A 22,475-nucleotide genomic window follows, 5' to 3' on the forward strand; every position below is an offset into this window, starting at 1 on the left:
AGATCATTTTCAAAAATTCTTATTTCGGTCTCCGTGTTTTTTTCTTTTTCTGCACTCAAACTATATGCAGTACACTTACTAAATGGTTTGCCTCTTTTTAACATTGTGAGGTATTTCCTGTTGTCCTCAGGTTGCGGTGTAGATTTAAAATCTTCATGGTAAGTGATAGAATAATGGAGGCAGACCTGCTGATGTATTTTAAGGCAATACAACCACATTGTTTTGTTTGATGAAACTGAATCAGGCAAGAAAATGTCGCTTTCATCTTGTGTAAATATTTGCTGATTAGTATATTGATCATGGAAATGTCCAATCATCTTACTGTTCAGGAGGGAGATTCAATGTTCTAGAAATGGACAGGTTTCGGTGTGAAGAAAGGCAATGTGAACTAAAACCCCAAAATATTTTATTTATTTATTGATTGATTTTGTAAAATTTAGAATCTGTGGGAAGCTAGAGAAAATCTTTAAAAGCTTATCTACTCCACTGACATAAATATTTTCCTTTCTTACCAACAGAATTACATTAATATTATTTTTAACACAAAACAAAGAAAGAAATGTATCCACGTCACCCTATGTATTTTAAATAATACTGTGTGAGGCAAACTATGCAAAGCGACCAATAGAACAAGAGCCAAAGACCGTGTGAAGATGCTGGCAAGAAGCCATTATCCACAGTGAAATGTATTTTGTACCAATATGGCCTGAAAAGCCACTCAAGGAGGAGGAAGCTATTATTCCAAAAGAATCAAAACACCCAGACGACGGCCTACAAATGCAGACACGGACAAAGACCTTCAATTTCGAAGGTGTGTCTGTTGTCTGATGAAACTAAATCAGAACTGTTTGGCCATAATAACCATCATAAAAGAGCAACCAAGACCAAGACCATGATTACGCAAATAACTTTTGTCCATCAAGTCCTTTTCCCTTTACAACTTTATGACTGAAGAATAAAATCATTTCTGAAAATCAAAAAACATGTTTCTGAGCAAAACATGTCCATAAGAAAAATAAATAAACGACCTACTAGCAGAGTTGTTGACATTACCTAATATTTGCCGACAGAGGTATGCTGTGGCTTTCTGCATGATGAAGCCCAGTTGGACTGAGTAAGTCTTAGCAGTCATTGGATTACAAGGTAAGCATCTGCTTTTAGCTTTTTGCAGCCGTTGGAAAACACCTTGCGACTTGCTGCGCCTGCATGACTCTCAACAGAGCTGTATTCATGGTGCGGCCTCGTTACTTCATTTTGTAGAATGAAGAATGTGGAGATTTCTAATTTGCCTCTGCTTTTTGTGTTTGTGCAAACCTGTTTAGGTAAGTTTTCTTCAATATTAGTCAATATGCAGGTGATTAGATAAGATGAGATTGTTGAAGCTTTCAAGAGTCCCTGGTATGATTATTTTGTGGATTTTTTTCATTCAAATAGATTTGTTTTGTATTTACGAATTTATAATTATAAGTTTTGTATGTTTTTTGTTTATAAATGTCAAGCTTATTTCAATATAGTAATTAATTAATTTGTCAAATTAAAATATAGGGGGTCCAGCTATGATTACTTTTGTAGATATATGCTAAATAAATTTTGTAAAAATGTATTGACTGTGTTTAGATGAGGTAGCTAAGCAGGGTGACGTAACCCAGCTGTAATCCCAGCCAACAGGACTTAAAAACAAATGTGTATATTTATGTATATCACATAAGTTTAGCTGCAAAATTAACGAATGAAAGAAAGAAAAAAAAAACATTCAAGAGTTTAAGGAGCTTCAGTTTCTGACTAAGGCTAAATCCAAAAAAAAAAAAAAAAAAAAAAGTTTTGCAATGCATTTTTTTTCACAAACTTCGGTTGAATAATGCTTCCATCCTCAGCTCAGGCAGACTTTGCTCCCTATTTCTACGACAATGGCCCATCCAGCAACAACGGGAATCTGGCCCTGTTCAGCCTCTCTGAGGATACCCCTGTTGGTGAGACAGACCCCACTCATCCACCGCTCTAAAATGATGACAGTCCAGTTTGAGGCTTTGGTAACTTTGGAGTCTGAGAGTTCAGAATGCTAGATAACCTTTGATAGTTGGACAGCTCGTTAAATGCCCTGTCCGTCACCATCTGTTGATGTGAGAAACTGCTTGATCATAGTGAATGTGGTTCACCTTCTATCAGTCAGAAAACTTTATCACTGTGATTTATGATGTAGTGTTTTCTTCCTTTAGGTACACAAATCTATCAACTTAACGGCACAGACCCTGAAGGCCAGGAGGTGAGGTATGGTCTTTCCTTTGACCCTGGGTCACAGGAGTACTTCAGGGTAGACCCAAAATCGGGAAATATTACATTAGTGGAAACAATGGATAGAGAGGTAAGCTCAAAACTGAAACATAAATTCACACAGGCATTGTTGAACCTTCACAAAAGGTCTTTTTCTTTCTTTTTATGTAGAAACAAGATTCAGTTGATGTTAATATCAGCATCACCGATGGAAGAAGCAAGGTATTTAAAGAAAAATAACTAATCAAGCAAACAAACTATTTGCCAGAAATGTCGTTGATATAAGAAACTTGGAGGATTTTTAGACACCTTGTGTAGCTATTTGGAATAAATGCAGCTTTTCAACAATGACATTTTTATCAGGCATGTGTACTCTGTAAATCTTAGAGGTGCACTGATCAGTTTTCTGCATGATTTCAGATCTCTATCGTTTTAGTGCTCTGATTTTATTAATATACCTTAATACCACAATTAACAGCATTCAATATTTGTTTTTCTTCAATATATTAAACACCTCAGTGACAATAAAAATATCAAACTTTTTTCTACAATTGCATATCCCACATCCAAAAACATACTAGAAGCATTATTAGTGTGACTTGGAAAGTCTTGGGTAAAGTTCACAAATTGGAAAAACAACCAGGTTTATGATTTCCCAACATCCAGTTCACGTTCAAGGCCAGTCAAACTGAAAATTAACCAATTCCATCATGTATCTTTTGTAATTATGTTAGAAGACTTGAATCACAGTAAAAATCTACATGTTTGTGACAATTATATATCAGCAGAATACCTGAGTAACCCAAGATATTAAGTGTTGCTTAATTCACCCTTCCGTAGGTTTAATGTTGTGGATGGTTTTCAGGATGAAGTATGGTTGTTTAAATAAATCAGACATCCTTTCATTTTATTCTTTCCAGGTTGTTGAACGAGTCACAATATTTGTGACGGATGCAAATGATGAAAAGCCTGAATTCCAAAACTTGCCTGCAATAATAGATGTGTTGGAAGTAAGATAAACTGATGTCTGAGTTGTAGTTTCACAACCAAAAGGGATTCTTGTCTCATAATGTGATCACATAAATGTGAACATGTCTTTGTCCACTTAGACAACTGAATCTGGTAGAAGTATCTACAAAGTGGAGGCCGTGGACAGAGACACGGGCTCTGGAGGCTCAGTTACCTACCATCTCCAGGTATGACTCATGAACTAAGTAATGTTGATTTGCATGACCAACTCTATGTGTAGATGAAGCTCTTTTCTGGTTAGTATCAATCAGATTTTGTTGTACATTCACATTTGTCCATTTGCTTGCATGTGGTGGTGTTATTTTGAAGGCAGGGATTACATCACAATCACATTAGAGTCAGGTACTGAAAGATTAGAGGGCTGCTTTGGCAGTGGGTGGTGGGCAGTGCTAGTTTGCACTTTGGGCTATTGGGACTACAGAACAGCTGGCCTTAACGTGACAGACAGAGATGAATGCAAAGCGTTCACATTTGGTTATAGCAACCTTCTACAGTCTGCTGCGTCTATAATCACATGAGGTTTAGTACATTCAAATCGACAGATACAGAGATGTTGAGTAATTCAGACAGCTGCGGAGAATTTATATTATTCTTCCATCTGACCACCTCCGCGTGTGTTATAGTTTCTAAGGGTTTTCAGTAACAGGCTTGTATGACTAGATTTCATTCTTGTTTTTGTTGTTGTTGTTGTTTTGTTTATGCTCTTTCCTGTGTTACAGTCACCACACTCCAGTTTGTTTGCGATTGACATAAACAGCGGAGTCCTCCGTATCAAATCTGGACAAATGTTGGATTATGAGAAAACAAAGACACACTTTGTTACTGTCATTGCAAAGGTACAAGTTTTATCAAAATTTATTATTTCTGACTTGCACTCCAACACTCTCCTCACTGGATGAAGCAGTTTTGACTGCGAGTAGTTTTGAATAAGTTAAACCTTCAGCTCCAGGATGTTTTACGACATGTCATCGTTTCAAGTTTCTATTAAAGTGGGTTCTTAGTGCCATGCAATAGAAAGGAACGAAGCATTATTTGACGAAACTATTATTTAAAAATCTCTTAGATGAATTTTAGGAAATAAATAGTTGTTTGAATATCTCAATGTGTTTGTTTCAGGACGGGGGAGGCAACTTGAATGGCAAGGAACAATTCATGTCATCCACCGCGACGCTCACTGTCAATGTGATTGATGCACAAGACACTCCACCTTTTTTTATTGGAACCCCCTACTTTGGCTATGTTTACGAAATCTCGGTGCCGGTGAGTGTCAAAACATCTCCCAAAAACTTTGAATGAAACATATAATCGCACCACATTCTTATTATTAATTTGTCGTTATAACACTATGCATAGAGCACTTATATCTTTTCTAAAGTTTTGACATATAAAAGTGCTAATTAACTCAATTGAAAATGTGAAACTAATTTGTTAAATAAATTCATTACACACATTGTGATGTATTTAAAATATATTTGTTTATTTACAAAACTAATTTCATTATGTCAATTCTTAAAGTACCATAGTTCATTAGATATCAAAATATAATTTTAAACTTGTATATTTCTAAATGATTCTCAGTTGTTGTTGTTTTTTTTTTTCTTTGACAGGGATCTGAAATATTTACAGTTAGTGCAGAAGATGGAGATGTGGGAAACCCAAATCCAGTCAGTTATTCATTCGAAGAGGGTGAGCATTCACAGCAAAAATTTGCAGGGGAACTTACAGCTAAATAAGTAAGAATTATAAATAAATAAGTGTTTATCTGCCTTCCCTCCCCTCCCCCCATCTCTGTAGGTGATGACGGTGTTTTTGGCATTAATAAGACGAGCGGTTGCATCTCCCTGCTGGTTGCTCCCATTCATCTGAAGAGAGAAATCTTCAACATTAAAGTCAGGGTAATGCAAGTTCCAACCAACCCATTTTTCTTAACTTATAAAGAAAGCAAACATTTAAGCTCTTTGAATTACAATATTGCTGTTTGCTTTTGCTTTTATTGAGCATTTTGCTCCTTTGTGACTTGAGATAGCAACTCAGATGACAAATAGATGGTTCTATGTTTATGTTGTGCAAACAAAATCACCCAATATTGTCACCTTGGACAGGCAACAGAAATAAGTCCAGAAGCCAAAGATTTGGACTACGGAGTGACCACAGTGGTGATACGTGTGGTGGATTTAAATAATAATCCCCCAACCTTTTATGGGGAGAATGGCCCACAGAATATGTTTGAGTTGACCATGTACGAGCATCCACCAGAGGGAGAAATACTCCGGGGGCTGAAAATCACAGTTAATGACTCTGATAAGGTAGGAGATCTCTTCTAGAAAACTGTTATAGAAATATTACCACAGCAGATATTATTATGCAGCATTAGCAATAAAACACCATCATCACTCCAGGCTGCCTGGTCTGATTTGTTACATGATGATACTAATTTTGTGAAAGTATTATGTTGTTATCTAATCAGAAGCAGGTTTAATCAACAATGACTGTGTGCTTAGGAGAGTGCCATGCTGTCAAGAAAGAGCTGAAAGCCTACCATTATCAAAAGCCATCCCCATTAATATCCCATGCGCTTGAAATCAAGTCGATAGAAACGGAAAGGTGCACGCTGTGCCATTTGTCAACTTACGCAAGCGCCTTTTGTTTTTAAAAGCTGCATCACTGGATGATGCTGGATGGATTTTCCATGATAATGCTCTCACAAGAGCAGACTCTTTATGTCCACTAACATCATGTTTCACTCAGGGTATTATTACTTAAGCTGTTATCCGAGTGGATTAACTCTTATTACTATAGCAATTAAGGACAAAAAGCTTTTACTTGAACAGGAATGACAGCATGCAACTCAGACTTTTTCGTCTGTCGAGCATAAAAAGTGTTGGATTTTTGAATGGCATGTTGATGTATGTTCATGCTCCTGCAGGGTGCAAATGCCAAATTTAATCTAAGATTGATTGGACCAGGACGAATGCTGCGAGCCGTCCCCCAGACTGTACTCAATGAGGCCCAAGTAACAATCTTAGTGGAGGACTCTGCTGCGATGGACTATGAGAAGCATCACTTTCTAACATACAAGGTAACCTCTTGACAACAAAGTATGGTGGGAAAAGTAAAAATGTTTTCTTAAATAGACATTTTTTTTTCTGACAAGACCACAGACATAAATTTATATAATTGATAACCCAAGTGATCAACACACAATAGAAGCAAACATGTGCATAAATGAGATTAGACATAATCAAGTTAAATAACAGCAGGGAATAATTGTACAGGAAGCAAAGAAGATATAAAAATGCATCAAAAGAAAAGAAGACGCCTGAATCTATCAGGATTTAGAAGAGAGTCCTTTTCCCTGCCAGTGTAAACAATGTCTGCTGGTTATTACCTATTTGATGGGCTATAAAAAGGTTAATCTGGACTTTTCAGAAAAGTCATCCATGAGTCAAAGACCACTCACAAAGAACTTTGAAAAGATCTGAAGTTAGCAGAAACAGCTTTTTATGAAAACAAAAAGCAACATAGTTAAACCTAATAGTTCTCAATGAAATACTGTGAACCTGTAGTCTGATTGGGTGAGACCAAAATGAATGCCTTGGATGTGACTGCACACACCACGTTTGGAGGAGGTCCATGCTTCTTATCTGTGTCATTCCACTTTACTGAACAAAATTATGAGCTGCTGGTGTTTGCAGATTACAAGCCCTGTCATCGACATCTTGTGAGAATTTTATGTACACCCCTCTATTACGATATATTCACTTATAAAACTTTAACATATTCAATAAAATTTTCTTCCCTTCATAGCCCAAAACAACTGTTTTGAAGTTGAAAACATTTCTTAGCTGTTTTTGTCTTTTTCAGCTGCTCGCAGTTGAGATTGACACTCCAGAGAGATTCAGCGCCACAGCGCACATCATCATTCACCTTCTGGACACCAACGACAACGCTCCCAAATTTTCCTCGGACTATTACATCGCCAGAATTCCCGAAAACTCACCCGGCGGCTCAAATGTGGTGTCGGTCACGGTGAGCGACTTCTCGCCTTGTCTAAAAATACATGCCAGCACGGACATACGTCACTCAGAGCTATAACGCAGTGGTGATTTGGACAAAATGCTCAACAGGGCCCTTTAATTCTCTAAATGTAGACTCTTTGGGCCTGTGGGGGTTGGGATAATATGTGAAATCATGTAGATAAAAGCTAGGCGAGGTAAGCTGCCAGATGGCTATCACTTTCATTTTGTTGTGTAACAGCAAATTCCCTGGCTTCACCCCACCCCTCCCCTACTCACCCCCCAACATGTAGCAGGACATACAGCTGCAAAGATATGCCCATGTGTAAGACAAAAAACTTTAAAGGACACACTGAAATGATTGATGTTTGCCGAAACACATCCTCTGCCCTTGTCGGTTCATATCAGATCAAAAGCCACAGGGAGTCCGACTAATAAGTCCTGGCCTTGAGCAAACACCACACAGGCTCTTTGCCTTGATCCCTGGCAATTTCAATCAGATAAAAGAACAGCCAACAAGTGACCTTGGACACATGGAGACACTGAACAGACCTCCCAGCAGCTGCAGACAGACAGATTAGCCGAAGCCCAGGATAATATTCCGTCATCAAACAGGCACTCTTTTCAGGCCTAACCCCTGCAACATCATGTACGTCATACGTATGACTGGTTTATCCAGCAAACTGAGTTGAGTTTTCACGATTCAAAACATAAATATAATGAGATTCTCTTTTTTATAAAAAACTTAACTATTGAGTGTAAGGAATTTCTTCCGCTAATATCATCAGTGCAAGCACACCATTTTTTTTTTCTTCCACTTGCTAATGTGTCACTGGTGATTGTTTTCAGGCTTTAGACCCAGACTCAGGACCCTGGGGGGAAGTCAAATACTCCATCTACGGATCGGGGGCTGACATGTGAGTACTGCCAAGATTTGTAAGAAATTTACATGCTGAAGTCAACATGCTGTATTATTACAGCATGTAGACTTTTTTTATAGCATATTCATCACATTATCAATGCAGTAGTCACCTTGCGCAAGTAAGAAGTTCAACTTTTTCATGTTTTTAAGATAAATAAAACTTAATTAAATGGGAGCGCAGAGCATAATTGTAAAGTAGAATTAAAAGGACACATGGTTTTCAGAAAAATGTAACAAAATTCCAAAAATGTGACGTGTTTATATATAAATCCAGCCATCCACCACTCCATCTCATCCCCTACGCTCTCTCTGAGTCCACACATTTTTGAAGCACTTTCCTATAATCACAGCTGAACACTTTGGGGAGTTGTCTCCACTAGTTTTGCAGACCTGGACATTAAAATATTTGCCCGCTTTTGCAAAATAGCTCAAACCTGGCCCAGTTAAGCATCCGCTTTCAAGTATTACCACATATTTTCAAATAGATTTGGATCTCGACTTGCTTGTGTAACGCCTGCACGTGCTTCAATCTAAACAATTTTGTTGTAGTTCTGGTTGCATGTTTAAGGCTGTTCTCCTGTTGCTCCATCCATCTTCCTATCAAACCTATCAGACCAGCTTTCCTGTCCCTGCTAAAGAAAGAAAATCCCCTCAGCAGGAAGCTGCCACCACCATGTTTCACCTTGTAGATGTTGTGTTCAGGGTAATTATATGGATAATATAATTATTATCCATATAATTATATATGTTTTGCATGTTGACCATACGACCATGGGTAGTACATTAAATCACAACAGAATAAATTGAAGTTTGTGGTGGTAACTTCACAAAATGTGACAAAACTTACGGAGAATAAATACCTTTGCAAGGGAATAAATATTCACATCAATTGCTACTTAGCCAGTCTTATTTGGCAAACAAATTAAGAGTTTTTTAATTGAGATGAATTTTGTAAAAATAATTATATACATTATGTTATGTACTCAAACATCTAAGCACTTTAAAAATTACATTTTGTGGCTTTTTTGTGTGTATTTTGTCTATGTGTGATGAAGTAAGAGATAATTTGTTTTCACAACAAAAACAATTGGCCTTTGTTGCCAATGTCATGATTTTGCAACTGAATAACACAAACTTTTAAACTGATGTGAACCTGGAAATTTCTAGAACAAACACAAGAAACAGCAAAGATATCTGTTGTCATAGAAACATGAAAAAATTACATATTTTATTTCTATTTGTTGTTTTCAAATTTCTTTCCTTTCAATGCCTCTTAGTGCTGTAGCCTGGGGAATCCGCTGATGTTTTCTTGCCTCAATTAGATTTTCATTGATCTAGTTTTAGTTTTCTACTTCCAGGAAAACATCTGAAGGGTCTTTGTTCTTCCTTTGTGAACAGAAGAAAGTCCACCAAATTTCTATTTACTTTAAAATCCCTTCACATGAAGAACCAGGAATCACTTTTCAAAGTGAAAATATGTCCTTTTGTTTGTTTGGATTTTTTTTTATATAAAATACAAATTAAAATAAACTCACATTACGACACATGAGCTCTGTTAACAAGGGCTGCTCTCCATAACCCTCTCATGTGGTTCTTTTTTTTTTTTTTTGAATATTTGATGCAGATTTTGAGCTCTGCAGTAATGAGTTTAAGCCGATATGTGATGTCACATGGCAGAGCAAAGGATTTCCAAAATAAGCATCAGCGAGAGATTTGGAACACTTACGCTTACATGTTTGTTTAATCAAAAAACACTTGACATCTATCCTGTGTTATACTGTTAACAAACTGTTCCTTCAAGGCTAAAACGCCGTGGTTTAGAACAATGGTTACATATTTTCACAGAAGGTTGTGGATGGTTTGGATGTCAGAGAGCAACGCAGTACGTATCAGCCTTGGTCTGCTTTAATCCCTTAATGGGATTGGAGGAGAAAATAGACTGCTCTTTGCTTCTGCATATACCTTGCACTCCAGCAAAATTCACTGTTAGTCAAGCAAACAAGTCAGTAAATAAGACCTAATTGCAAACTGACTGTAATTTCTATGAAAAACAACATTGCTATTTCAGAAAAAAACATAAGCTAAAATGTTTTTTTTGGTTTTGAAGATGGGTGTTTCATATCAACACAAAGCTCACTTAGACTGTGACTCTCAAGTAAATTGATGATAATCTCTAAAATTTTGAGGTTGACTTATCTGCATACATTTTAATAGTTCAACAAAATGAATGTTTAATTTTCTCAAATGGATTTTTTGCAGATTTACAGATCTACAAAGTGTTTTGAATTGCTAGGAAGCAGTATTCTTAATTGGCTGCGCTTACCCATGTGCTTTTTCACAATAAATCACAAACTTCTCTGAGTTAACGTTTAGTTGTTGTCTTTTAATTCACGGTTACATCATGGAGATGGGGAATCATTATATATTTTTTTGCAAAGTTCTAGTTATATTTGACTAGAACTTTATTAAATTTATAAAGAAATGACATGGGGATGTCCCAATTATGGCATTTTTTTTGTTTCCAATACCAATCCAGGTTATTTAAGATTACCTGGTCATACTGTAATAATCTATTAGAGTAACATGTTTGCTTGAAACACTCAGGGAAAGTAAGGAATAATTCTATTTGACTCTATTTATTTGCAGGTTTCTGATCCAGCCTACATCCGGGATCATTTACACCCAGCCCTGGGCGAGTCTGGATGCTGAGGTGAGATCTAAGTATAACTTCTACGTGAAGGCAGAGGACGGTGAGGGAAAGTACAGCCTGGCTGAAGTTTTTGTGACCGTGTTGGATCTGAATGACCATCCACCTGCTTTCAATGATAACTTCCTGGAGAAGACCATGGTGATTGGAGCGCCAGTGAAAATAGAGGTATGCACTGTTGTGTTACTGGACGTAGATAAATTAACATTCAATCAAACGTACGTTTTGGAACAACTGCCGTGTGTAAGAACGGCTTCCCTGCAGGCTGTGGACGACGACGCAGAAATACCCAACAATGTCATCGAGTACGCCATCATGAAGGCCGAGCCAGACAACAACATCTTTGACATAGACGCTGACACGGGAGAAATCAAGTTAAAGTCCTACATCAAGTCAATGGCTATCATTCAGAATATTACCAAGAAGACAGATTGCAGTTGGTCCCTGGTAGTCCAGGCTCGTGACCGGGGTCAGCCGTCATTCAGCACCACTGCCGTTGTCAAGATTGACATCACTGAAGCTGTAAGTCAAGTAATAGTTTGTCTGTAGTTTGCAAACATTTATTTTTTTTTCCTTATTCATAGTTTTCCTCAAAGTTCGACTCTCTTAGAGTGAATCATACATTTAGAAATGATCTGTGTTTGATTTACTTGAAATATATATTTTTGAAAAGTTACAGCTACAATTGTCTCATAGATGCAATTGTGATGTTTTCAGATCAAATCCAGATTTGTCTCATACTTCCTGGGTCTAAGGAAACGTCCCGGGGCAGTGTTTGGGATTTGTTTGACCCTCGTGAGCTTCGCTGTCTGCCTAACAATCGCCATTTCAACCGCTATGTACTGGAAATCTGTGAAAAAGACCCGTGTACAACCTCAGGGCAAGATCAGAAAGATTGCACGGAGGCCTGTGCCATAAACGAAGCTTGCCTTGAGATCATCAGCACAGCAGCGCTGTTGTTTTTACTCTGTGGTTCCAAGAATCTGCAGCTGTTCGTTTTCAGAGGACTTTGTAGTACAGCAAGACTGTGTCTGTAAAAGAGTACACGAGGGAGCACAATCTTTCAAAATGTGCAAATTTGTCGCCTATATTTTGATTTATCTCTCTAATTATGGCACAACAAGGAATTGTTCTTTTTAAGTTTTTGGATTGGATTTTTCAAAGTATATTTTTAAGCTTTTTTTTTCTGTTATTCTAATGTTGTTCCCTTCAAATGCTGAATGGTCTATTGGTTCCTCCATGAACCTCTCTGATCTTGTCTTGTCAAAACCTAAAAAAAGTTAAAGAAAAACTCAACTTGACACTTTGAAGAAACATATTAACCAAAGCCAAAAGTACAGAGCTATAACCAATTCATGGCTTCGAACATATCACCAATCAATCAGTACCAGCACTACAGAACAGTAAATCTTTGTGTGATTTCAGTCCCGTGGATTTGAATTCTCCTTGTGCTCTTTTACAGACTCAACTGAAAGGGGGGCCTTTGGGATCATTTATAGAGCTGAATAGAAACAACTCATTACAAATCATAGGTATGCTCGTTGGCATCATTAGCCTTGTGGTCATAGTCACAGTCATCATCTCCACCGCCACGTTCCTGCGTAACAAAAAGTCCAATCGGATCCTGCCCACCCGCAGAGTCCGGAGAAGGCCACCGAAGCAGCCGTTCTGGAACTTCAAAAGCCCATTTAAGTCATCAGAGACCCCAAGAGAGGATTTCATAGTTCAAGAGGAACAGCAAGAGCCAGAGGTGACTGTGAAGAACGCCAACTACAACAACAATTTCAGTACTGTTGTAAGACACTGGCCTCCACCGCCCTGCGCACCTTCTTTGCCCCCTCCGCCGCCCACCTATGTACCAGGAGAGCGACACTGGACCGTACCCACAGTCTCTGCAGTCGTGGTCCCCAAACCCAGACAGAGGCCGACGATAGACAGTAGGGACACGGTGAACAAAGCACTAGTTTCAGAACTGAAGATGAGATTGGAGCAGAAGAAGATGGCATCACTTTATAACACGTAAAGAGATTGTTAAGATTTTCTTTATTGGTAATAGTTCCTCTATCTGCCATAGACAGATGGAAAGTTTGTAGAACAGCACGTAGGGATCCTAGCACCCAGCTAGATGGACTCCCAGCTTTAGTTCATTTTAGCAAATCAGCTTATAGTGAAACTGTTCATACCTGTGGAAATAAATGCAACAGCAGAGGTTGAAAATATGACCAGCTGTTTAAGCCTTTAACATATACAAACTTGTCATTACAGCCTCAATAGCAAGCTCACGGTGTTTGTATCACCGTGAGCTAAGAGAGATATAAATGATCCAAATGAGGAAACCAGCTGATTTGCATTTGTTGAAAACAAGCATTGTCTTTCTTCTTCTGCCTGAAGTTTTAATTACAGTTTTCTTTATCTGCCATGTGTTTGGTTATGTCACTAGAGTAGGCACAATCACAGTAAAAAAGTTACTGGTGGGCCTCTGTTGGCAAGTTCTTACGTAGAAATTAATGCCACAATGCTTTGCAGATAAGCAGGTTTTGAAGTGGATCAGGAGGTATAAATTGGGCCAATACCATCACATCTATATAAGGAGTGTTTTTTTTTTTTTTTCTATTTTCTACAAATTCACTAATGTGGTAGCTTTCAGATACAGGTATAAAGGAACTATTACAGTTAATAACATCACTACAAAAAGTCTGAACTATTCTTTAGGATTTGACTAAGCAATCTCAACACAATGTCCTGTTGGCAGGTTTTCTGACAAAAATGTATTTTATTGTTTAATCATCACCAGACCATCACTGCTGCTATTTAATCCAGCCAGATGAGAACAAGCTGCTGCTCTTTAAACCTTGTGATGAGATCGCTAATAAAACTGGCACAGATAGAAAGATGAACTCAATCATTAACAGAGCTGTGTGTGTACATGTGTGCACGTTGTTCTGTGTGCATGAATGCAAGCTCTTATAAGTTTAACTAAAATATGAACCTGTTTCATTTCATGTGTATAATGTAATTTTTATAAGTGGAAAAAAACTGCCATGTGTATCATTGTTCTTATTGAAATCCTAATTCTAAATGAATAATCTTTTTTTTTTGTTGTGGTTGATCAAACAATCACACAACTGAGCTCTTCTTTCTTGAATGATGTGTTAACTCTGACATGACATATTTGACACAGCTTTTTTGTTGGCAATATTTTGTTTGCTTAGCATGCAAACAATATACTATATTTTATATCAAGAGATTTTATAGTCCTTCAACTCATAGGGATCAGGCAGAGGGAAGAAAACCAAAGTGGTCAAACAAAGAAGGTCTTGAACATTTTGTGCAGATGTGAAGCACTGCATTAAAATTAATATTCACATTTGATGTATTTACCATTTTAAAGTATAAAAATTCCCTTCTCACCCTCTGTGGGTGGTCTCTTTCATCCTCTGAGCTCGGGTCCTCTACCAGAGGCCTGGGAGCTTGAGGGTTCTGCGCAGTATCTTGGCTGTGCCTAGAACTGCACATTTCTGGACTGAGATGTCTGATGTTGTTCCTGGGATCTGTTTGAGCCACTGCTCCAGTTTGGGGGTGACTGCCCCGAGGGCCCTGATGACCACAGGCACCACTGTGGTCTTCACCTTCCAGGCCTTCTCCAGTTCCTCTCTGAGGCCCTGGTATTTCTCCAGTTTCTCGTGCTCCTTTTTTCCTGATGTTGTAGTCACTTGGTATATATATATATATATATATATATATATATATATATATATATATATATATATATATATATATATATATATATATATTTCAGTAAGTATTTTTTTGTTATTGCTCAAACATTTATGCTTTCAATAAAAAATAAAAAATATTCCTTACACTTAATGTGGAAACATCTTATTTATTTGCATTGTCCATCAGAATTATATCCTTAATGAAACATTTTAACCGTTAAAGGTGAATATGAAGTAAGAGATTAACATTTTACCTTTTATACTCTAGTACTTAGAGAATGTCTAAATCTAATATGCTAAACTGGAAAGATAACATTTTTATAACGGGTCATCAACGATTTAAGGGAGCAAAAGTATTGAAAAATGTGGGAGAAGTGTTTATTACTCAAGTAATAAGGATGAAATGTTAATGTCTTATTTCATGTTAATCGCGTGATGTCAGGCTCAAATGCTTTTGAGCTTGACAAAAAGCTCAAAAGTTATCAAACATAACTTTTGAGCCTTGTCCTTCTTAGACTTAGATAAGAAAGATGAACTCAATCATTAACAGAGCTGTGTGTGTGTGTGTGTGTGCGCGTTGTTCTGTGTGCATGAAAGCAAGCTCTTATAAGTTTATCTTAGATACTGGTGATTGTACTGGAGATCAGTAGGAGGGCAAATAATGTTTACATCATTACATACATCTAACTACTAAGCTAAAAGTAATTTTTTAGAGTAAATGTTGAATAATAAAGTCAACAATACATGAATTTGTTGTAGTAGCAGCTACAACAAATTAAACTGGGGAATAATAAAAGTGACATTTTCTTCTGTCATATGGAGACCAAGGATTTTACAGCAAAAGGCTGCAACCTTACACCACCCTCAAAATCACATAACCACATATGAACAATAACAAAACATCTGCCTAGCAGAAAATGAGAGCCGCCAATCTCAGTCAGCTGTTTTGAGCCTTGATCCTAAATGAATCCATGCGCAGCTGAACTGATCTCTTTACGTCACTGAAGAGAGGAGAGGAAAATGCAAGAGACAGGGGGGGTTGGTTTGTCTGATCTGATCATAAAGTGACGGTGGGAGGGATGTTAGAGAGGATGCAAGTGTTTGGGTATTATGTCAAATGAACAATGCCATTGGCTGCTGCATATCCGAAGTGCCATCTGTCCCAGCCGGTCAGTGCAAATGTAGCTGCAATTTGGAGTTAAGAGAGAGAGAGCTGGTGGAAGTATGCAAAGTAACATTCAATAATTTACATTATTATTGAAAAGTACATTTTATTTAGTACATCGGTTCTCTATGTTAGACACATATGCACAATTTTAAAGCCTTCATTTATGTCACTTATAATTTTCTGTTTACAGCTACATCAGACCAAATTACAGAATCAGGGGTTTAATGAAAACCATACCTGACTTAAAGTTGCTTTGACAAATGAACCTCATGATATTTAGTTTTTTTTTTTTTTTTTTTTTTTTTATAACTGTACATGTACAGTTTTCTTTTATAGACAAACATCATTAGATTAGCTCAGAAATCTGAAAAGTTGTTAGTGTGAGAAAGTAAGCTTGTAGCTGAAATAAGTTATTTTATTTCAGTCAGTCTGTGTTTATAGCATTGTAATGAGCTGCAAACAGTTGTGTTTTTCCTGCCAATAATGGGTCTACTAAATTACATCTTTAAAAGTGAGAAATAGTCTCTCCCCATACAATAAATCCTCATGTTTGTTGTGTTCTTTCTCAAATTAAGCAGAGGTCCATTAATGGAAAAAGCTTGAAAGTAGTTTTTTACTCAAGAAAAGAACATTTTACACACATTTTGTACAAGTCACAAGTGATAAATCAAACTAAATTTTACTTAAAAATCATTCCATACTTGTTTTACTGCAATAGCATGGGAGGTTTTGGCAAAAGGAAGACAAACATAAAATGTTTCAATAAAACCACAGCTAGAAGTTTTATGTATACGTTCTATGAGACAAATATCTAGAGAAATACTACACTATATGAAAAGAACACGTACACACCCTAGTCAAGACATTCATTTAAAATCATTTTTATGAAGCTGGCTTTCTTCTATCAATATGTCTAAAAACTGAAACCAGCTAACAGAACCCCACAGTAGAAGTTTATTCCCATCCATGTCAATCATCGTCAAAGAAGCAAATTCATCATTCAAATTAAACCGGCTCATAAATGATGATGAGCGATATATACACACATTAGAATATACACACGCGTACATTTTCTATACTATTGCAAATCCTTGAAATACACTGGTGACCCAACAGTCATCTTTCACATCTTTCCAACAACCTCCTTGGCCTAGAATGGAGAAAGAAAGAATTAAAACCAAACCATGAAACAGTTTTATTATTTGCTTGTTTGTTTCTACATTACTAGCCTGAATTAAAGATGTGATTAAAATAGTAAATAAAATTACCCAAGGTAATGCGGTATTAATTTACTATTATTATTATTATTATTATTATTATTATTATTATTATTATTATTATTATTATTGTGAAGAATGTTGTAGCTTTTCAAAATGAATAAAGGAAGAAATAAAAGTTGGCTTTTTGAAAAACCAAAGGACTTTATTTATATTTTAAAAATTTAAATTCTTCATATAAACAGAAGCTTATATGAAGATCCTATTTCATTGAGTTCCAGAAAAAGCCATAACATTATGACCGCCAACAGGTAAACAGTAAAGAGAAAGTGAAATATTATACTATATTCACTGAAGAGAGCAGAGGAAAATGCCATCTTGTGGCTTTTGGAGATGGTAATTGGACATTGATCCCCAACTAAAGTATTTGAAAATGTTTTCTGAAGAGCAACCTAATCACATTAGTTATCATGTCCTAAACATGTCCTTACTTTGACTCATCAGTAGAGAGATATGCTGGAAACTAATCAAGGAAAACTGGAGTTGCTAAACTTAAATTTTGCAAAACTTAAATATACTTAAAACACATTAAAATTCAAAGTTTCTTCTGACTCCATTTTTAGCTTGACAGGTATACAGCTCTGGGGAAAAAAATAAGAGACCACTTAAAATGATCAGTTTCTTGATTTTACTTATTTATAGGTACATGTTTGAGTAAAACAAGCATTTTTCTTTTATTCCATGAACTACAAACAACATGTCTCAGAAATTCAAATTTAGTATTTATTTGCAGAAAATGAGAAATGGTCAAACTAACAAAAATGATGTGGTGCTTTCAGACCTAAAATAATGCAAAGAAAACAAGTTCATGTTCTTTTAGAAACAAAAATACTAATGTTTTAACTCAGGAAGAGTTCAGTATTCAATCTTTGGTGGAATAACCAGGAGGTTTTCAGTGGGATTCAGTGCAGTGGACTCTCCATTTTTTTTCCAGAGCTGTATTCAGACTAGTGAAAATTTAATTTTTACCCGTGAATAGAATAGCCTGACCTAAACAATTTCAGAATTGCATAATTGAATTGTGAAATATTGCAGCTGCCCATAAAAGATTTCAACTTAATACTTAATCAGTTTCCTAAATAAAAGCATGATTTAATATAATTTATTTGACTTTGTTCCTTTTTTTTACATCTGATGCTTTTGAAAATCTTATCATTTTTTTGCAATGCTTTTGCAAAAATTCTAACTTCACAAACATCTAAATCATACATCTGGATTTTGGTTACAAGTTGACATGTTTAATGTCAACTTGTATGTTTAATTCAATATAGTTCAGCGGTAAGTCTGCTCTGATCAGCTCTGCCTTTACGCAATCTGTCTTCAGACCTCCTCCTCACCTTTCTGTCTTCATTGAAATCTTTATTGACCAGCTCCTCATCACTGGCGGCCTGCAGGCTGTCAAAAGTGCCATGTCTTTCCCGTTCCATCCCAGACGAGTTGCTTTCTCTCTGCCGTCTCTTCCACGACTCTACGATGACCTCATAGCAGGGAATTCGAGTGTCGGTGGTGCAGACGTACATGCCTATCGGCACGGCCAGCACCATTGCTAAAACTATCACCACTATGTGGATTAGCTTCTCCCTCTGCTCCATCTCTGTGATGTCAGTTCCTGTCACAAACACAATGCACTGGCCTGGACGTGGCATCTGGTTCTTTAGAGTTACACAGATCTCGTATTTGGTGGCAGGCATCAGATCTGAGATGGAGTAGGAGTGAATTCCAGGTCCAATGTAGGTAATTTCTTTTTTGTCATCACCAGCTTGACCAAAGTGAATGGTGAACCATGTTTCGGAGGGCCGTTCTAGGGCGGCGAACCACTCAATAGAGATGCCACGCACTGTCTGCTTGGCGATGCGAATGTCAATGAAGACATTTTGATCAGCAACCCCCGATGCAGCTGGGAAGCCTGCGATGTCATCTCTGCTGTCAGCAGAGATGACATCCAGGAGGACGCTCGCCGAGGAGTTCCCAATGAAGTTCACGGCAGTGCAGGTGTAGACCCCACGGTCTGCTGCACTAAGGGAAGGAATCACCAGATGGGATCTGATGGTGTCATCGGAAACTCTTTCTTGGGACTCTGAGAAAACAACAAAATAATATATATGTGTAGTTACTTAACATTACTGCAGGGCAAAAATATTCTATAATACATTCAAAATAATTTAAAGATTTATTTGAAAATTCATGAAGCGATCTTCTTCTCTAGGATTTCATTAAAGTGAAAGGCCCAAATTTAAAAATCAATTGGAAATTATATTAAATAATGTAGCTGAATTTTAAACTCTCAAAATTCTTGAAGATAGCTTGTGCAACAAAAATATACTTTTCCACATTTCATCTGTATCAGATGTAGTTTTAAATTTGTATTTGTGCCTTCCTATAATTACTCGCGTGAAATGTAAATGGATTGATGGTGATGCTATTCATCATTTGCTTGACCATCATGAAAACGGCTGCAAATGACAACAGGTATGTTATAATTTGATTAATAAACAATAGCTTTATTCCTAATGAAGATAAGATATGCTTTAAATGTTTTTAGCAATATTTCCCTTTGCTTGGGGAGGGCAACTAGGCAACTAAGGCAGGGTTAGTTGCTTATTGGATGCAGAACATGCTGCTGCTCAGCTCTTGTCTTATGTTGAGGGTCTGATTTTCTTTTGGTAGGTTAGTTTAAATAAAGCAACATGGCCAAATAATGCTACTGCAGATACTTATGTTGATACTGTATGAGTGTTTATGTTGTGTCAGTAAAATTGATAAACTAAGAAACCTTTATAGTTAAAGAAAATTAATGTGAAATTCTAATTTTCATGTTTGACACCATTTTAGAAAAGTCAACAGCATCTATAATTAAAAATCTACAATCTTCTATTATTATGCTAAAAGTTATGAATATGAGGTCACCCAGGGAACTTAGACTGCAACCACCTATTATAGTCATCACATTTTCTATGTAACACAGCAAAATTTCATGCTATCGCAATTGTTTAAGTAGTAGTGCTTAGAATCAAATGTTGGGAGGGGCATCCACTCATAATCTCAGCTGGCGGACCAAAGTGGCAAGGATCAGCTCATCGAATAAAGATGTGTGAGTTCCTCATAGTAAATGTATCTCTTGTGGTAGTTGCATAATTTGTTACATTGGAGAATGTTGCAGTTCTCCAGCAGAGAGCTTTGGAGATCAGCCAATCAAACAATGAAAATATAACAATGCACTGGACGCAGATTCTTATTTAAAGTCTTGGACAGCAGGAATCTTTCCATTCTAAAGGTCAAGTGAAATGAGCTTTACTCTGTAACACCATGACCCGACATTATTATGTAAACAGCTGTACTTCAATCTCCAACATTTTAAATGAATGGCGATGTAGAGCGGTCTCACAGCATGGCGCTTATTATTATAAATAGCAAATATCCAGATGTAACTCTTCCTGGCATAAACATGATATGTTTGCGATTAAAATGTAAGTTTAAGTATCTAATTTCACACAATTTTATCGCCTTAGCTGCAGTGTAGCTGACAGTCCATCACACTCTTACCATGAAATCCTCTGATTATCTTCAGACCATATGTCCACCACACAGCAGGGTCCGGCCTCGCCTTGGCGTAGCAGTGCAGGGTGAGGTTGGATCCCAGAGGCAGGCTCATGTTCGCCTTCGGCGTGCTGACCACTGGCTTCGTGCACGCCTGCAGCTCGATCTCGTGGAAGAACTTGCCCGCCCTAAAGTCCGGCCCTGAGCAGGTCAGGTAAGAGTTCATCAGTATGATTGGAGGACTCAAGGAAGCGATGAACTCCACGAGGCCCTTCAGGCGGCAGTCGCAAAGCCAGGCGTTGTCGTGCAGCGCCAGGACGACGTTCGTCCTGGACGCGGTGACGTCCCGCTCCTCTGCATTTTGTATTTTCTGGTAAAGAGGCCAATTCTGGAAGACTTCCTTCGATATGACCGTGAGCTGGTTGAACGATAAATCTAAATATGTGAGCCCTGGTAGAAATTTGAGGGCGTGCTCCGGGAGGACGTCCAGCTGGTTGTGCTTCAGGTCCAGGATCTTGAGGTTCGGCGTGTCCTCGAACGCTGTCCATGGTACTGATCGCAGTTTGTTCCCCTGCAGACGGAGCTCGGTTAGGTTCCCCAAACCCTCCAGACCTTTTGAGTTTATAACTGTGATGTCGTTAAAGTTCAGCCACAGGTTTTCCACTGCGGGTGTTTTGGAAAAAGCTCCCCTGGGGATTTCAGTGAAGTGAGATTTTTCTATCCGTATTTTCGTCAAATCGTCTGGAAGGTTGTCGGGAATGGCCCCGAAGGCGCTTTCTTCCATACATATGAGTGACCTGCGGAAAAGCGTATTTGATCAACTAAAATTGGTTTTAAATGACTGAATGTCACTAGATTACCACTGGTAGAGCATTCCTATTCATCTCTGACTTTCTTTTTTTTTTTTTTTTTTTGGCAAAACTCGTCTAGAAATCCCAGACCCACTTACGGAGACAGATAAGCACATCAAAAAAAATAAAAATAAAATAGCAAGACGGCGCCAAATGAAATCCGGTCTTACCTTCCATGACGGTCATCAATACAGCTGCACCCACTTAAACATCGAGGATAACTTCTACATGGTTCAGCTTTTATTAACATTACAACCAGAAGGTAAATCATTGTGTCCATAGTCCGTGACGAAGTCTGAGGTTTGTATGCGTGGTAAAGAGATGCCCATGGCAGTAGACAACAGAAGCCTATTAAACTTAATCCCTGACATGTTCAGGAAGAAGGAAGGTCTAATTCTTGGGTATCGGCTTTGGCATCAGCTCAGTCTTGTAGGTCAGGGAAAGTACAACTGCAAGGAATTGTATAGAAATTAGCTATACTCCATAGTACAGAGATATAATTGTTTGTTGATAAGTGCGCAAGCCTATTTTTCTCTAAAGCTACATTGGAACTTTCATTAAAGTATTGGGGAATATTGGTTGCTATCTTCTTTTATGGAAGGATGATCACTTTCAGACATTTTTATAAATAAAATGTCGAAAAATGAGGCATTCTTTTCAGTTTCACCACTTTTCCTCTGATTCCCCTAAATAAAATTCAATGGAACCAACTGCCTATGGATTTCACCAAATAATGTGTGATTTATTTTTTGTATAATTTCACCTGTTCTGTAAAGGCCTCTGCTTAAGAACATTTGTGAGTAAACACCAACGTGAAGATCAAGAAATACAATAAAAAGTCCAGGGATAACATTTGGTGACATTTAAAGCCAGACTAAGTTATAAAAACAATAACAAAAACCTCATGTACCATCATGAGATATGGGTTACAACCAAAAGAAAAAAGAAATCTTTTTAGTAAAAAGTGGTAGCAGCGTG

At 37.4% G+C, this 22,475-nt stretch overlaps 2 protein-coding genes across 2 annotated transcripts; one reads left to right on the forward strand and one right to left on the reverse strand.

Moving 5' to 3' along the window:
- Positions 1-1,073: 1,073 nt before the first annotated feature.
- cdhr1a (cadherin-related family member 1a) lies at positions 1,074-14,636 on the forward strand. The gene is made up of 17 exons (XM_014969141.2): positions 1,074-1,322; positions 1,875-1,970; positions 2,217-2,362; positions 2,443-2,493; positions 3,192-3,281; positions 3,381-3,467; positions 4,020-4,136; positions 4,417-4,560; positions 4,908-4,986; positions 5,095-5,195; positions 5,403-5,606; positions 6,227-6,379; positions 7,165-7,329; positions 8,166-8,233; positions 10,885-11,113; positions 11,210-11,467; positions 12,408-14,636. Exons 1-17 carry the CDS (start codon positions 1,262-1,264, stop codon positions 12,966-12,968), a joined length of 2,610 nt encoding a protein of 869 aa, XP_014824627.2. The 5' UTR covers positions 1,074-1,261; the 3' UTR covers positions 12,969-14,636.
- Positions 14,637-18,371: 3,735 nt separating this feature from the next.
- lrit2 (leucine-rich repeat, immunoglobulin-like and transmembrane domains 2) lies at positions 18,372-21,932 on the reverse strand. The gene is made up of 3 exons (XM_014969147.2): positions 21,668-21,932; positions 20,653-21,443; positions 18,372-19,186 (listed from the first exon to the last, which is right to left on the reverse strand). Exons 1-3 carry the CDS (start codon positions 21,775-21,777, stop codon positions 18,372-18,374), a joined length of 1,716 nt encoding a protein of 571 aa, XP_014824633.1. The 5' UTR covers positions 21,778-21,932.
- Between the last annotated feature and the right edge of the window lie 543 nt (positions 21,933-22,475).

The sequence above is a fragment of the Poecilia mexicana genome, unplaced genomic scaffold, assembly GCF_051168715.1.
Source record: "Poecilia mexicana isolate PSO_F unplaced genomic scaffold, ASM5116871v1 scaffold_15, whole genome shotgun sequence".
NCBI classification, from domain to species: domain Eukaryota; kingdom Metazoa; phylum Chordata; class Actinopteri; order Cyprinodontiformes; family Poeciliidae; genus Poecilia; species Poecilia mexicana.